The sequence below is a fragment of the Marmota monax genome, unplaced genomic scaffold (assembly GCF_021218885.2).
Source record: "Marmota monax isolate L192 unplaced genomic scaffold, Marmota_monax_Labrador192_F-V1.1 WCK01_AAM20220418_F8-fsc00021, whole genome shotgun sequence".
NCBI classification, from domain to species: domain Eukaryota; kingdom Metazoa; phylum Chordata; class Mammalia; order Rodentia; family Sciuridae; genus Marmota; species Marmota monax.
The window spans coordinates 6,846,248-6,862,647 of NW_026695228.1; the positions used below are offsets into that span (position 1 = coordinate 6,846,248).

General features: G+C 35.8%; 1 protein-coding gene across 1 annotated transcript in view; it reads right to left on the reverse strand.

Moving 5' to 3' along the window:
* Positions 1 to 16,400, reverse strand: part of Dync1li1 (dynein cytoplasmic 1 light intermediate chain 1) — a 33,919-nt gene that overhangs the window by 15,612 nt on the left and 1,907 nt on the right. Inside the window, exons 3-4 of the mRNA XM_046437197.2 lie at positions 2,938 to 3,054; positions 1,502 to 1,732 (exon numbers count right to left, since the gene is read on the reverse strand). Coding sequence (XP_046293153.1) covers positions 1,502 to 1,732; positions 2,938 to 3,054 — 348 coding nt within the window. The remainder of the gene's footprint in view (positions 1 to 1,501; positions 1,733 to 2,937; positions 3,055 to 16,400) is intronic.

Below are 16,400 nucleotides of genomic sequence, written 5' to 3' on the forward strand. Positions count from 1 at the left end.
TAATGTATGCTTGACTCAGTAATTACCTTTCTAAGAATTCTCAAGGACACAATCAGGGAAGTACAAACACAGGAATTTCCATTTAACATTGTTTTTCATGTTTAAAAGCAAAACAACATATCTGGAAAGAAATTTATCCACTACATAGAATTAAAAACAGAATGTGAGGAAATACTGTGCAGACCCATAAAATGTCAAGTTTTTAAATACTTACTGCTGTAAGAAAATAACATTAAGCGAGAGATAATAAAGAAAATCAAAAACTTTAGCTTAGAAATAAAAAGAATATCAGAAAAAATATACTAAGGCATATTTTGTGAAATTTAATACATGTAAATATATCACATAATTAGAGAAAAAGTTATTTTTTTAAGTAACTATGAGCTAAATTCTTTTTGGATTATGAATAGTGACTCCTATGGAGGAAAACTTCTGAAATTACATGAGATTAAGGAATAGGGAATCCTGAACAGCTGAGTAGGAGTCCCCAGGAACACAGGGTCATGTTACATACCACTAGCAGCTCTTGTGGCTATTATCTTTAATAAAGATCAGAGGTTGAAACCTAACAGTTACTCTCAAATTTTATCATGTACTAGAATCACCCAAAGAGCTTGTTAAATCACAGATCACTGGATCCACCTTCAAGAGTTTCTCGTTCAGTACTCTGAGGTAAAAAATTTTTTCAGGTTCCCAGCTATACTGATATTGATGCTGTTGGTTCAGGGGCCACAGGCTGAGCACTACTATCTAATTTATAGCTCAGTATAAATTAGATTCAGGGGTGGGGGTGGGGTGGTAATGCCAAAGGCCAAGGTCAACAGGGGAGAAAAAGTACAGATTAAAAGCATTAGACATCCTTTTCAATGACTTGACAAAAATTCCCTTTAAGTTTCTTTCCTTACATTTAAATTTACCCCTAAAAGTTATCACTGGCTAATGGCAATAAACAATTTCATCTACATCTACATATTTCCTTAGGCAAAGTTCAACACTGGCAATTGAAGAACTCTCAGGTTTACAACCTGTTAGAAATAATCCTGTTTCATTTTCGTAATCTCTATGAAAATTTCCAATTCATAAGAGCATGTGCAAAATGTATTATGTACTTTATAAATAATTCAATCATCTTAACATCTTTTTATTTATGTCATTAACATCTTTTCAAGCATATTTCATTTGAACAAAGTTGGTGAGATTACTATCAAGAAATAAAACTTCTGGAAATGAGCAGCTGAAGAAAGATTCCTATTTCTCCCCCTAAAAAATTACTTCTCAAAGTGAACACTCACAAATCTTTTGGCAAGAAGAAAAGGCACCTTAGTCAAAGTTTACCATCATGTATGTCTCCAATTTAAAACTACATTAAAACCTAGCATGTCACCCAAATTAAATTTCAAAAACAGTAGTCAATTTTGTTTCCTTCATTAAACCTCATTCATAATATAACATTTTAATTAACATATTTGGTATATGAAACCTATATTTCTAGATTACTCACGCTTTTGTTCCATTTCTTTCATCTCTTCAGGAGGGATTTTCAATTTGTCAACATGTTCTCTAACAACACTTGCCCACTTCTGTAAAGAATCCAAAGCAGTCCAAGGCTTTGACATATCAACGACAAACATAACTAGAGTGTCCTTCAGAGACATGGCATCCAGTGAAAATTTAAGGAGCCCTTTGTGATAAAGGTCTCCATCTAAGATCCATACATTACATCTTGTTTGATCTACAACAGACAAAAGAAAGTTACCAAGGCAACAGTATTAAATCACTTCATCTAACTAACAATACTACTTGATATTTTAGGGCATCTCCGCAGGAGATATCAACTAGCTTTGATAAAATTCAACATAATATTTAGGTCACATCTACAAATTTAGTAAAGGCCTAAAATGATTTAATGGCCCACCAGAGCACCAAAGCAACCTCTACTTCATGAATCTTAACCCAAAGCCAAGAGAGTACATAATGTGGGCTGGGATGTGCCTCAAGCAGTAGCACGCTTGCCTGGCATGCGTGCAGCCCGGGTTTGATCCTCAGCACCACATACAAACAAAGATGTCGTGTCCGCCGATAACTAAAAAATAAATATTAAAAAATTTTCTCTCTCTCTCTCTCCCTCCCCCCCACCTCCCTCTCTCTTAAAAAAAAAAGAAATTAAAAAAAAAAAGAGAGTACATAATGTGTTTTATTTATGTATGTATATACATATGTGGTGCTGGGGATTGAACCCAGGGTCTGACACTCAGCAAAGGGCTCTACCATGTGGGCTGGTGAGCAATATAACCAGCCCAACATGTTAATATTTTTACTAAGAGCAGATAAAGCCATGAATACTAAAGATATCATATACAAAAATGAGAAGGCTAATGATTGATATAAGAAAAAAAAGATTGACCAGATGAAAAAACCTAGAGAATAGATTATGTTATTATTAGAAAATGGGGAAAAGTGAAAAGGGAATCAGCAAAACAATCACTACCTGAGGGAAGATAAACTGAGAACTTAAAATTCTTCATGGACAGCCAGAAGGCTAACATCTATATATCAGAAAACCCTAAGCTATTTAAAAATATCATTACATGACCCCCATAATACCCTAAGAGGCTTTAAAGTATCACTATGTGAACCCCAATCCCAGATCAATAAAGTATGCATAAACATAAGTACATAACTGACCCGCAAGATATCGCAGAATCTAGTAAAAAATGATACACTAAGAAAAGTCAAGGGCTAGGGTGAGCAACAAAATGCCTCAGAACAGACTTCAGTAAACGTATATTAAGAAATAAATTGGGCTGGGGCTGTAGTTCAGCAGTAGTGCACTTGCCTGGCATGTGTGAGGCACTGGGTTTGATTCTCAGCACCATGTATAAATAAAGGTATATCAACAACTAAAAAAAATTTTAAAATAAATAAATTGACTCTCACCATCCCTGTCTTCATCATGTACATTTAAGTACAAATATTCCAATCCTCTTCCTTTCTTGTACTCCTCTATTCCTTGAATTTTTCTTATTAAGCTTGTTTTTCCAGCTCCATCTTCACCTAAATACATATTAAAAAAAAGACATGGATTATTTAAAGATGCTTTCTGGTGCCATGTGAAAAGCCCAGCTGGAACTAGCTTCAACCAAAAAGGTAATCTGATAGACGAAAACTGGGTAGCTACAGAATCAAAGATACAAACTCCATCACCACCAGGATTCTCTCTCCCAGTATTGCTGCTGCTCTTGTTAAGTCTTGTTATATCCTGTAACAAACGACATCTTCTGTAAGTAATTTTTCAGGGGATGGGGAGACAATATAGAACACCACAGCTTCACATACTAGGCAAGTATTCTACTACTGAGCTACACCCCAGCCTTTTTATTTTTATTTTATTTTACTTTTTCTGTACTGAGGATTGAACCCTGGGGTTCTTAACCACTGAACTATATCTAGTCTTTTTTTATATTTTATTTAGAGACAGGGTCTCACTGAGTTGTTGCTAAGTGCCTCGCTAAGTTGCTGAGGCTAGCTTTAAAATCACAATCCTCCTACTCAGCCTCCCAAGCTGCTAAGATTACAGCATGTGCCACCATGCCTGGCCCTTTTAATTTTGAGACAGGGTTTCCCTACATCATCGAGTCTGTCCTGGAACTTATGATCCTTCTGCTTCAGCCTACTCAGTTGTCAGGTAGTATGTCAGTACAAGCCAGCAATAACTAAGTGATAGGTGGATATTCCTTTTCTCTTGATTCTCTCTGAAAATACCATTCTGAAATTCTCTCTTCTGGAATTTTAAATGATGACAGTTATACTTAGTATTTAGCACCTTATAAATTCTTTTTTTAAAATAAACTTTACAAAATAAAATTTGAAAAATAAAAGAATATGTGGTCAAATAAATGTAATATGTTAAACATTAGCTTGAGACTTTTCCCCCACCTTATGATTTCAAAATTCATTTCTGTTTAAAAAATCAGAAGTGATCACATTGAGAATAAAGATTTCATAAACACAGCATCTGGGGTTATCAGAGACTTGAGCAAAATCTGATCTTCTTATAGATGAGGAAATTGAGGCCATGGCCACAAAGATTGGTAGAATGGTAAGAATTCAAGCCTCCCCAAAGCCAAGTCAACTTCCTTGGGAATGCAATTCCCTTGACTCCCTAATCCCAAGAATTTTCTAACAACCTAACCAGTGCTTGGCAAAGAGAAAGTTTCTCAAAATGTTTGAAGAAGCACTTTGCTTTAATAAAACAAAATATGAGAGCAAAATTTTTAAGAACTACTTTTCTCTCATCTATCATCTGTCAACTCTAATAATACCTGGAAATTAGATGAAATCTACACTCATATTTTACAGATATTTTAAGCCCATTTCTTCTTTTCATAAGTCTTATGCCTCAATTATAATGATATTTTTACGACTTTCACTTTATACCTAAATGCACTCTGACATGATTGTCTTGATGGCAAATGTGTACACCTAAGAATTGAACTATTTCATGAAAAATCGAAAAGACCAATGAAGACAAAGATTCTTCAAAATCTTGGGGTTTTTTTTATCTGAAATATCTGCAAAGATATCTTGTTCTACTATTATATACAGCTTTCAATGATATTATTTATTATTTGTCTTCTTTGTTGTCTTTAAGCAAAAAGCTTATTAACTCCTGGCCACCTCCCAGTTGTCTTCTCACTCTGTAAATATATCACTCAAAAGTAAGCATTAGCCTGGCACAGTGGTACACACCTGTAATCCCATCTACTCAGGAGGCTGAGGCAGGATTTCAAGTTTGAGGCCTGGCTGGACAACTTAGCAAAACTGTGTCTCAAAAAGGGGAAGTGGGGAGAGCTAGAAGTATAAGTTCAGTGGTAGACTGTTTGCCTGACATGTGTGAGGCCCCAGGTTCAATCCCCAGTACCAAAACCAGAAACAAACCAAACAAAAACAAATAAGCATCAAGTGTATGCCACACTTCATTTCCTGTCCTATAGGTAAGAGGTCTTCCCAAAGCAATCTTATCAGGCCATTCTCTCTTAAGATTGTTCAGGAATTCTGGTTAATGATATGTACGCAGAAGTATTTAGAGGGAAACCTCCTGATATTTACAACATATTTTGAAATAAATCAGTTAGGACACCTCTGATAAAGCAAATGTAGTTAAATGTTAATGGCAGAATCTAAGTTGGGATTCATGAAGATTAATTATAAAATTCCTTCTACTTTCTATGTTTGGAATTTTCATAAGATGTGAGAAAAACCCTTCAGGGTCTTCCCACGGCTCTTGCAGGTAAAAGACAAGACATAAAAGTCAACACTTCTTACAAAGTCCCGTTTACCTCTCCTGCCCACCTCTATCATATCCAGCCCCCCACCTGCAATGTTAAGCTCTACACATTTAGTTTCCAGCAACTTCTTCCAGTGCAGCAGAGAAGCATCACTCACTCCCAACTCTAAATCTTCACATAGGGTGTCACTTCTCTTTAGAATATTCTTCCCTTCCCCTCACTTGAGAAAACCCAAGCTTATCCTTCAGGTCTCTAGGAAGCTTTCTTTCTTTGACTCCTAAGTTTGGTTAAGCGCCCTCCTTTGTACTCCCAATAGCAGCCTGCACACTGAGGATATCACATAACGTCATGGGTCTTTTTCCTGCAGAGAATATCAAGTCTATCCCCTCATTCAACAAATACTTTTTGGGCAGGTTCTCTTAACCATAGCAGGATATAAAGACCTAGCTTTTAAGAAGATTAAAGAGAAGAAAAACTGTCCTATTATTTTCTTTTCTGTCTCCTCCCAACCCAGTATTGGGGATTGAACCCAGGGACTCTGGGAATGTGAGCTACATTCCCAGACCTTTTTATTCTTTGAGACAGAGTCTCATTAAGTTGCTTAGGGCCTTGCTTATTTGCTGAGGCTGGCCTCAAACTCTTGTCTTAGACTCCTGAATCGTTTAGAAAATGTCATATTATTTCCTAACAGGCACTTCCTGCTTGCTCATCAAAAACAGAAATGTGTCCCATGTATAGACAATCCCTTACATTCTATTAAAATCCTTCATTATCCATACATACAAAACTCAATGGGTTATCTCATTCAGTAACCAGTCAATTAATAGTATAAGCTCATAATACATTCTTCCTTCACTAAATATAGGAAAAAACTTTTCTCAGTCATTGTTGCTGGTTGGAAGCTACTTTGCCACAGCCAAGTTGAACTATGTTTAAAGATACTAAAAAGTCCATCCTGGGCTAGGGGTGTAGCTCTGTAGTACAGCACTTCCTAGCACACTTGAGACCCTGGGTTCAATCCCCAGTACCTCCAAAACAAAAATAATAAGCGTGAACCTTCTCCCTTTATTCTACTATGCAATTGCAACATTAAAAAAAAAAAAAGTTAAAATTCAGGATGCCTAGCCTTTAAAACTGATAGACACTTAAAATTATTATTTTTATTTTTAGTTATACATGACAGTAGAATGTATTTTGGCAGAATATACATACATAAAGTATAACTTGTTCTATTAGGTTCCCACTCTTATGAGGAGTTACCCTGGTTGTGTATAAAATACAAGGCTAGGAAAGTTATCTCCAATTAATTCTACTGTCTTTCCTATTCACCTCCCCTTCCCTTCCCTTCCCTTCCCTTCCCTTTGTTACCCTTTGTCTAGACCAATCTATTTCTTATTATTCCCCTCCCCAACCTCCCTTGTTTTGGGTTAGCATCCACAAATCAGAGAGAAATTTGGACTTTAGTTTTTTGAGACTGGCTTATTTCACTTAGCATGATATTCTCCAGTTCCATCTATTTACTGGCAAATGCCATAATTTAATTCTTCTTTATGGCTGAGTAATATTCTACTGTGTGTATATATATATACCACATTTTCTTTATCCATTCATCCATTGAAGGACAAACATGGATGTGACTGCATCACTGTAGTATACTGATTTTAAGTCCTGTGGGTATAGACCAAGGAATAGGATAGCTGGGTCAAATGGTGGTTCCATTTCAAGTTTTCTAAGGAATCTACATACTGCTTTCCATGGTGGCTGCACCGATTTGCAGTCCCACTGACAATGTATGAGGGTACTTTTCTCCCCACATCCTCACCAACATTTATTGTTACTTGTATTCTTGATAATTGCCATTCTGACTGGAGTGAGATGAAATCTCAGTACACTTTTAGTTTGCATGTCTCTAATTTCTAGTGATGCTGAACATTTTTCATATATATTTTGACCATTCGTATTTCTTCTGTGGAAGTGTCTGTTCTGTTCCTTTGCCTATTTACTGATTGGGTTATTAAAAATTATTTTTAAGGGCAAACTATTCAAGAAACATAAGTCTCTAAATTACAATATATTTTTGGAGAATATTTTATAGACTATTAGTTTGAGGAATAAAATAAACAAAGTAGAAATAACTGCATATGTATTTTTTTCTTCATAAGTAGTACTCTTTAAAAAAATTTTTTTTTTAGTTTTTGATGGATACAACACATTCATTCATTCATTCATTCATTCATTTATGTGGTGCTGAGGATCAAACCCAGTGCCTCACACATGGTAGGTGAGTACTCTGCCACTGAGCCACAACCCCAGCCCCCAAATAATATACTTTTAAAGTGGCAAGTACAGCAATGGGGCCTGTGTAACTTCAGACAATGCTGAAAAATTAACCTATCTTCAGGTCCTTGGCCAGCAGCAGGCAGTGAAACAGACACACCAGCTTTAAGTCTGCCAGCCAAATACTGATCTATATATACACTTATATAAGCAGAGAGTTTCTGTTTAAACAGCCCATATGAAAGCCCTCCTATAAAGTACCGAACATTTTACCTAAATTTTCATTTTGTATACTAGATTTTCTGCTGGAGGGCATATTTTATTTTTTATTGGTGCATTATAGTTATACATGATGGTGGGATTTGTTGTTACATATTCATACAAGCACACAATATAATTTGGCCAATATTATTCCCCAGCACTTCTTCCTTTCTTTCCCTTGAAGAGCCTATGTTAAAGGTATTTTAAAAACAAACCAAAACAATTCACTAGATTAATATTATTATAATAGAGCTATTTTCGTGTCCACATGCTGAAGCTTTTTGTGTAAAGGACTAGACACTAAATATTTTAACAGGCCACTTAAGGTCTCTGTCATATATTTTCCTCCCATGCTGCTTTAAAAATTGGAAAAACAAAAAGCCATCCTTAGCTTGCTGACCACTCAAACACAGACCATGGTCCAAACCCCACGGGACCATGGATGGACCAAAGGAGGACAGATTTATTGATCAGACTAAAATGAAATTCTCCACAGCAAATAAGCCTGCATTACAAATTATTTGTCTATCTCCCATAAAAATAAGTTATTCTCTGTAAGTCAAGTATAAGATCCAAGCACTTAAGTTTTGTTTTACCACAAAGCATACATGGCCATCAGTTCTCACTTCAGCTCAAATTTGAAAACAAAATTGATTACAAATCTCAAAATTCACACAAAGTTGCCCAAACCATAGAGATTTAAAGCCATGTTTATGACACTGTTTTACTTCCCTGACAGATCTCTAACAGGTAATAGATTAAACATTATTACTGTCATCCATTACTATTTTTTTTTTTTTTTTTTTGCAGTACTGGGGATTAAGCCAGGGCACTCTATCACTAAGCCACACCCCATCCCTTTTTATTTTATTTTCAGACAAAGTCTAAGTTGCCAGGCTGACTTCAAAGTTTCAGTCCTCCAGTCATAGTCTTTCAAGTCACTCACTCATTCATTGCTTCTTGATCAGAGAGACACTAGAAATATAACTTCTTTGTAAGATACCAGCAGTGCATTAAAAAGATAACATGAAAATATGAGTCATGTGAAAATGAGTAGTCATGCAAAACACTTAAGAACACATAACCCATTGACAACTGCTAACCTGAATACTTCCCAAAGGATGCCACTGTTTGAAGTGATTTACCAACACCGCATATAATCCTTCCAATAATCCTAAAAGGTAAAGCAGTACTAGCTGAAGGATAAAAAGGGATGACAATGGGTGAAATTAAGCAGTACACTGCCTCTTCTTTCTGAGTTTCCTTCCCTGGTGTAGACTGAAGCACTGTAATCTTTCTGAGTTGTTCCCGCTCATGTGCCAGACACCGGCTATCTCTGTAGAGATTTGATTCACATTTCCACACTGCTGTTAGAAGACACATTATGGCCCACAGCATCATGATAATCAGTAGAGAAGGAATTTCAACCTATCATATATCTGATTTGTCATATGTAAGAGAAAGTAACATTGGAAAATTGTTATTTTTTAAAAAATTTGGCTTTGTGTGAAATAAAATAAATCATCTGAAAACTCTGGTGACAAGAACTACGAGGGACCTCACTGAACTACTTTGGGTTCAGCTCTTCTGATATGGCCTTCTCTAGGTTATTTGGAGGACCCAGATGGGTGGGAGCTTTTAGTCTGCTCCCCATTTCACAGAGGGCATCTTTTCCCTCACCTCAGTGAATAAAAGCAGGGAGTCTACTCCCCACCTGCAGGACTTGGTGATTACAAGTTAACTTTTATGCATGTCTATTCAAGACTACACCTCTACAAAATACCAAGGAGTGAGCTATATAATAGAAAGACAACCTGATTTTGAAACCTAGCTAAGCCGGGGCTTAAAACCCTCTTTGGTAAAACAGTAAACATATTATATAATAAATTACCTAGCAGAACACCCAACACAAGTAACAGGCACAATACCTGATGGCTCCTATCCTTAAGTGGCCAAGCCCTACCTTTGATTTCATTACTCAGCAATCCATGTTACATTAAAAATATAATTTATTCTTAATCATTTACCTTACTCCTGCTACATATGAATTAAAATTATTTAGTTTGGGGCTCGGGTTATAGCTCAGCGGTAGAGCGCTTGCCTTGCACTTGTGAGGTACTGGGTTTGATCCTCAGCACCACATATAAAATAAATAAAGATATTGTGTCCATCTTTTAAAAAAAATCTTTAAAAAATCATTTAATTTAATTCAATAAACATTTACTAAGGCCAATAAATACTCAATGATTATTAATAGTTCTTCTGCTCCAGAAGACAAAATCCTACTAAAGCAATGGTTTTTATCAATAAATATGGTATACACAAGCAAAGATTAAAATAATAGTGTTGGCAATTATCCTGAACAAATACCCATATACCCATATACTGATGGTGGAAACGTAAAACGGTATAGCTTTCCTAGAAGACTGTTTGGCAATATATATAAAGATTTAAAAGATATGTACTTTTGACCTAACAATTCTGCTTCTAGCAACTGATCCCCAAGATAATACTGGGAAAAGTGGAAAATAAGGTCTAACAATAATGATCTATCAACCAGTTATAATTACAGTACAGCCATACATACTACTCAGTCAACAAAAGGGATAAATCCATATTTATTAACATGAAAATAAAATCATGTTTCTGGACTTCCAAGCTATCCTATGGATGTGGGCAGGAGGCCTCAGCAGAGACTCCATTCCACACCAATGGGCTTCTCCACAGACTGCATGTCCCCATTCATGGCAGCTGGCCTTCTCCAAGTGCTGATTCAGGGTAGAGCGAGCACCCAAGGAAGAAACCAGAATCTCTCATAGCCCATACCATCCCCTATTAGTAACAGCCCAACCCTGTGGGCAGCACTCTGTGGGCAGGATTGCCCAAGGGTGTACATAGCAGGAGGGGGATTCCAAGGTCAAAATTCTAGCAGGGAAAGGTAAGTGTTGTGAGAGACTGTGCCCACTTACAACATTCTGAGTATACCTGACTTTTTTGAAAGCCTTGCAAAGTGTGACAGGGGCTGTGAAAATAGTGAACAGGGATGAAAGGATCCTATTCCACTTGTTCACTGAGTACAGCTTGGGGAAGACTTGCACCAGAAGAAATAGTGATTATCCTCAGGGATGGGAGAACAACTTTGTAACTGGGAGCTGTGTTTATGTGTATTGTTGTTGTTGTTATTACTGATGTTTTTCAAGCTGTCTTTTTTGAGCATGTATAATTTTTAAAGTTAAAACAAAAACAACCACATTTCATGAAGCGAACCATAGTACATGAGGTGAAAAAAAATCTTGTTAGAAAATGATATATAAAGTATAAATCTATTTTTAAGAAAACAAATATACACATAGAAAAAATACTGATTGTCTCCAGGTGGTAGAATCATGCATTATTTTCATTTTTTATCTTCTATTTTTCTCTTTCTCTGATAAGAAACATGCATTATGTTTATAATTTCAGTAATGACTTCCAACTTTGAGGTGTGTTACATTTAATATCTTTTGGTTTCTTTAATCCAAGGAAGTATGAAATAATCTCACAGCTTCCAAAGACAGGAAGGGCTGAACTCCATATCCTGGGCCTCTGGGTCCTTCTACCATGCCTGAACTGCCTCCGCCTTTTGCAGCATGCATTGGGTCCTTTTCACATGTTTCCTCAATCCAGTATTTTCCTTCCCACCCTGCTTAACAAAATTTTACTCAGATATATATCACCTTTTCCATTCATAGTGACATATTTGGTTTTTACTACTTTGAATTTTTTTCCCCAGTTTATAGGTTCTGGAGGGCAGGGACCAAGTCAGCCCTGTTTTCCACAGATGGCCCAGGAAAATGTTTTCTGTACAGCATAATTCTAATAAATGTTTGGTGAACAAATGAATATAGAGATAATCTGTGAGGTTTAACAGTCACTGCCCAGATATTACAAATAAAGTAAATAGATTAGCCCATTTTTATTCCCTCATTAGTGACGGGATCCCATATTAAATTTTGGAATTGTTTCCTAATTCAAGCTTCTTTTCTGTTTTTGCATATTCAAAGTGCTTTTGCTGACATTCTCTCTCATATGGACTTCACATCAGCTGAATAACCATTCTAGCAATCTTCATGTGTGATTCTTCCAGCTATTTTCTGTTTTTGTTTTGTTTTGTTTGGTACCAGGAATTGAACCCAGGGTGCTTAATCACTGAACTACATCCCTAGCCCTTTTTTGTATTTATCTTGAGACAGGGTCTCACTGAGTTGCTTAGGGCCTTGTCAAGTTTCTGAGGCTAGCTTTGAACTCACGGTCCTCCTGGCTCAGTGTCCCAAGCTGCTGGGAATATAAGTGTGCACCACTGCACCTGGCCAGTTTCTGGGTTTAAAAAAAAAATTTTTTTTTGTAGTTGTAGATGGACATCATGCCTTTATGTTATTTGTTTATTTTTCTAATGTGGTCTAAGGATCAAACCCACTGCCTCAAACATGCTAGGCAAGTGCTCTGCCACTGAGCTACAGCCCCAGACAGCCCCTCTTTTTTCTGTTTTCGACAACAGCACTGTGGGAAATATTTTATGAACTCCCCTCAGTTCTTAAATCTATATTCAACTGTATCTCCACCTAGAATAACAATGATTCTTTAAGTAAAACCTTTTCATCATTCATCCAGTACATATTCACTGAGCACCTAATATGTACCAACTACCATATCCTACTAACCAGGAACCTCTATTAAGTGGCATCTTTGCTTATTGATAAAATTGATGACCACAATAACCTAAAGCAAAGATTCACAGACTTCAGGCCCAAACTAATCTGCTGCTTGTTTCTGTAGTTAAAGTTTTATTGAAACACTGAAATGAATGCTCATTTCATTTATATAATGTCTGTGGCTGTTTGGAAACTACCAGAACAGAATTGAACAGTTGCAACAGACACCATATGACTTTAAGAGCCTACACTATTATCTGGCCCTGTACAGAAAAGTTTGCTGACACTAACCACTAAAATATGTCACCTGACTCTCACTTTATGTTTGCTATTTTAGTGGCAGTAACACATGATAAACACATAGAAATTTTATGTTAATTCTTTGAAAATCACCAATTCAATATTATATGAGAAATTCTATTCCTTCCATTATATTCCCATAACCAATCATGCCAGAAAATACCATTAACGTACTTCAACTAATAAAAATACATTTTTCCCACAAGTCATGGAATTTTGGTGATCTTTAATTCTATCTCTGCACAAGATTAATAGTTTCAGACTAAACATTCTTTATTACTTTTAAAATCAGCCCTCACATATTAAGCCTTGCACTCCCTCCATAGTTACAAGTTACTTCGTTACTTCTGAACAGCTCTCTAGTTCCACTGTGTATACCCTGAGATTTCCTACTTGCAGTAATTCAAGCATAATATAGGCTAGTTTTCTTCCTGATTTATGTTTAAAAAAAAAAAAAAGACTTTCAAATATAATCCTTGATGATACGCAACATTTTGAGATTTTTTTTTTGGCTGCACAGCACCCTGGACTAATGCCTTCAAGAAACAATATAGAGACTCTAAACTTCTCTGAATAAAATTAAACAGTCCAATCTGCAAAGGAATACTTTTACTGATTTAAACCCAACTGTAATATGCTTTAGAATACTTCTTTAAAAATAAACACAAGACTTAGAATTAAGAAAAAAAAAATATCAGATCAGTCTAAGGCTTTGGAGATCCCTAAATCCTAAGAGTTTAAAATTTGCAGATGAGAAAAATGAGGCTTAAATGACTTGCCAAAGGGCCAGGTAGCTCTTGGTAATTCACACTACCTGCAAATCAAAAAAGTGATACAAACAACTAATTTAAAAAAAAAACCCAATAGATAAATTTAAAAAAAAAGTGATACAGATCTCCTATCTATAAAGCCAGGCATTATAGATAGATATGGATATGGATCCAGAATGTACAATTTCAAATCCCGATTTTTGCCTTTCTATGTTACCTTCTAGCAAGTTACTTAATAGATTTGTGTCTGTTTCCTGATCTTCATGGTGATAGAGAGTATGTAAACAATCCTTACAGGACTAGTACATTTAAGTGCCCCATGTTAGGTATTACTATTATTTTCCTTAGGGACTTTTCTTACTAAAATGTTGGGAACCATGATTACATATATATCTTGGTTGACAATGGTTTCAATTAATCTAAATCAATGAGACACTTTTGTGCTGAAACAGACACACTGAGGAATAGCAGATAAAATTCCTTTACTACTAAATACCCTCTTGCTTTTCCCACAAAGAAAGCTCTTTTCCTTTAGGGAGATAGGTTAGCATACAGATTAGCATTTTCAAACAAATCTCAATTTACCAAATTAGGAGTACTGGCTCTGGATCCATAATGTACAATTTCAAATCCTGACTTTTGCCTTTCTTTGTTACCTTCTATCAAGTTACTTAACGGATTTGTGTCTGTTTCCTGATCTTCATGGTGATAGAGTATGTAAACAATCCTTATATGACTAGTACATTTAAGTGTTCCATGTTAGGTATACTGCTATTTTCCTCTGGGAGTTTTCTTACTAAAACATGGGAAAGTAATCAAGATATAGAGAAAATGCCCTTAAAGGTAGCTAGAAAAATATAATTAATTATAGTAAAATTGATTAAATGTAAAACAAAGAGGAAAAATAGTTCTTAAATGGCAATTTATAATAAGTTAAATCTATTTAAAACACATGCACAAGAAGTCCTACCTTTAATATTGAAACACACTTTAGGGGCTGGGGATGTAGCTCAGTGGTAGATCACTTGCCTACATTCAACAGGCCCTGGGTTCAATCCCCAGCACTGCAAAAAAATAAAATAATAATAAAAAAAAAATAAGCCAGGCCTGGTGGTACATGCCTGTAAAGTTACTAGGGAGACTGAGGCAGGAGGATACCACATTCCAGGCCAGCCTGAGCAATTTAGCGAGACCCTGTCTCAAAATGGCTGCTGGGGATATAGCTCAGTAGTGAAACACCCCTGGATTCAATATCCAGTATGAAAGAAAAGAGATTAAACATAAATGTTAGTCTTCCTGGATTTTGGCAGGAATCAGGCCTAGGTAGATTGAATGACACTTTAAACACAAGAGTCATGGCCATAGTTATTTTCTTCAGTAAGTTACATAAATATTTGGTCCAGCAGCTGGGGTTGTAAATAAATTTTAAAAAAGGTATCGTGTTCATCTACAACTAAAAAAAAAAAAAAAAAAAAAGATCTAATAAATATTTGGCTTTTCCATGACAATAATTACCAGCACTTTTGGTCGAGGATAGCAATACAGTAAGAAGAGTTTTGTACCTGGCACTCTCCCTGCAGACTTCTATCAAGCTGGAAAGTCATACTAGAGTCACAAAACACATGAATTTTACAGCAGTATGACCTTGGAGAACCCTCTTACAAGGTATTAATTTATTATCTCATCTATAAACTGGTGATTACATTCACCTCCCAGATTGGGGAGGGGTAAGAGGGTAAATAGAGATTCGTATGAAAATGTTTTCAGAATAGCTAACGTACATACACATATTCCTAGTCTTGACTCCATTCTCCCCTTGGGAAGGGAGGTCATTTAGCAATCTAAGATAACTGCAACTTCTATGTGTGTGTGTATGTGTCTGTGTGCAAGGGGTGTTACATAGGCCTATATCATCTTTCCTACACTGGGCTACTTCTGGAAATGTAAAGTCTTATTATGGTCTCAGGTTGGATTTTTTATATATGGGACTCCAGAGTATGATCATTCGTGAAAGACATATTAGGTCCAAGCATCTCCTTAACACCCTCAAACTCATTACAAAGAAAAACCTCAATCTCTACTTGCATATTTCTTTTCTCTATTACAACACCCTGAACACTGCCATAAAGAGATTGTAAAATTTCTCTAAGAAATCTTGAGAGGTACTCTAGAAAACTAATGCTATTTGTGTAAACAGTTACTAGTGTCTTTCAAAGCTAAAAGGACTTTATGAAAATCCCAATGGTACTAGAAGAAAAATATTAAATTTCCAGCTCATATAACTTGATACCAGATGGGGCTTTCTGAACTATTCAGTTCATAAAAAGGAAATTGAATCTGTTCTAAGTATGGAGGAGTGGAGGAGTCTAGGACCTTTAAGTACACTAGGTCTTATGTATTGATTCAGTGTCAAAAGGGTCTTAGGGGAAGAAAGAAAAAAGAATAAAACCTCAGTGCAAATTAAGGGCACCAAGAAAACTGCTACTTTTGTTTCACCAAAAATAGAACCATCCCAGCCACCCTGTAATATCTAACATACAAGAATAACTAGAGGGAATTTATAAAATGAAAACAAAATTCTGGAATCTTATCTTTACAATAGCAGTATTTGAAAAGAAGTCTTATTTAACCTAAAGCAATTAAAATAAATTTCAATGAGGTCATCTGGTCTAAAATCTTTTAGTAATTAGTAATTTGTTTAAATTAGTAAACTTAAAATATTTTCTCATTTTTTAAACTTTTGATCCTATCTCTGCCCTGTCAGTATCACTTCATGTAGGCACCAATTAAGTTTTTGAAGAGTTCAAACAAAT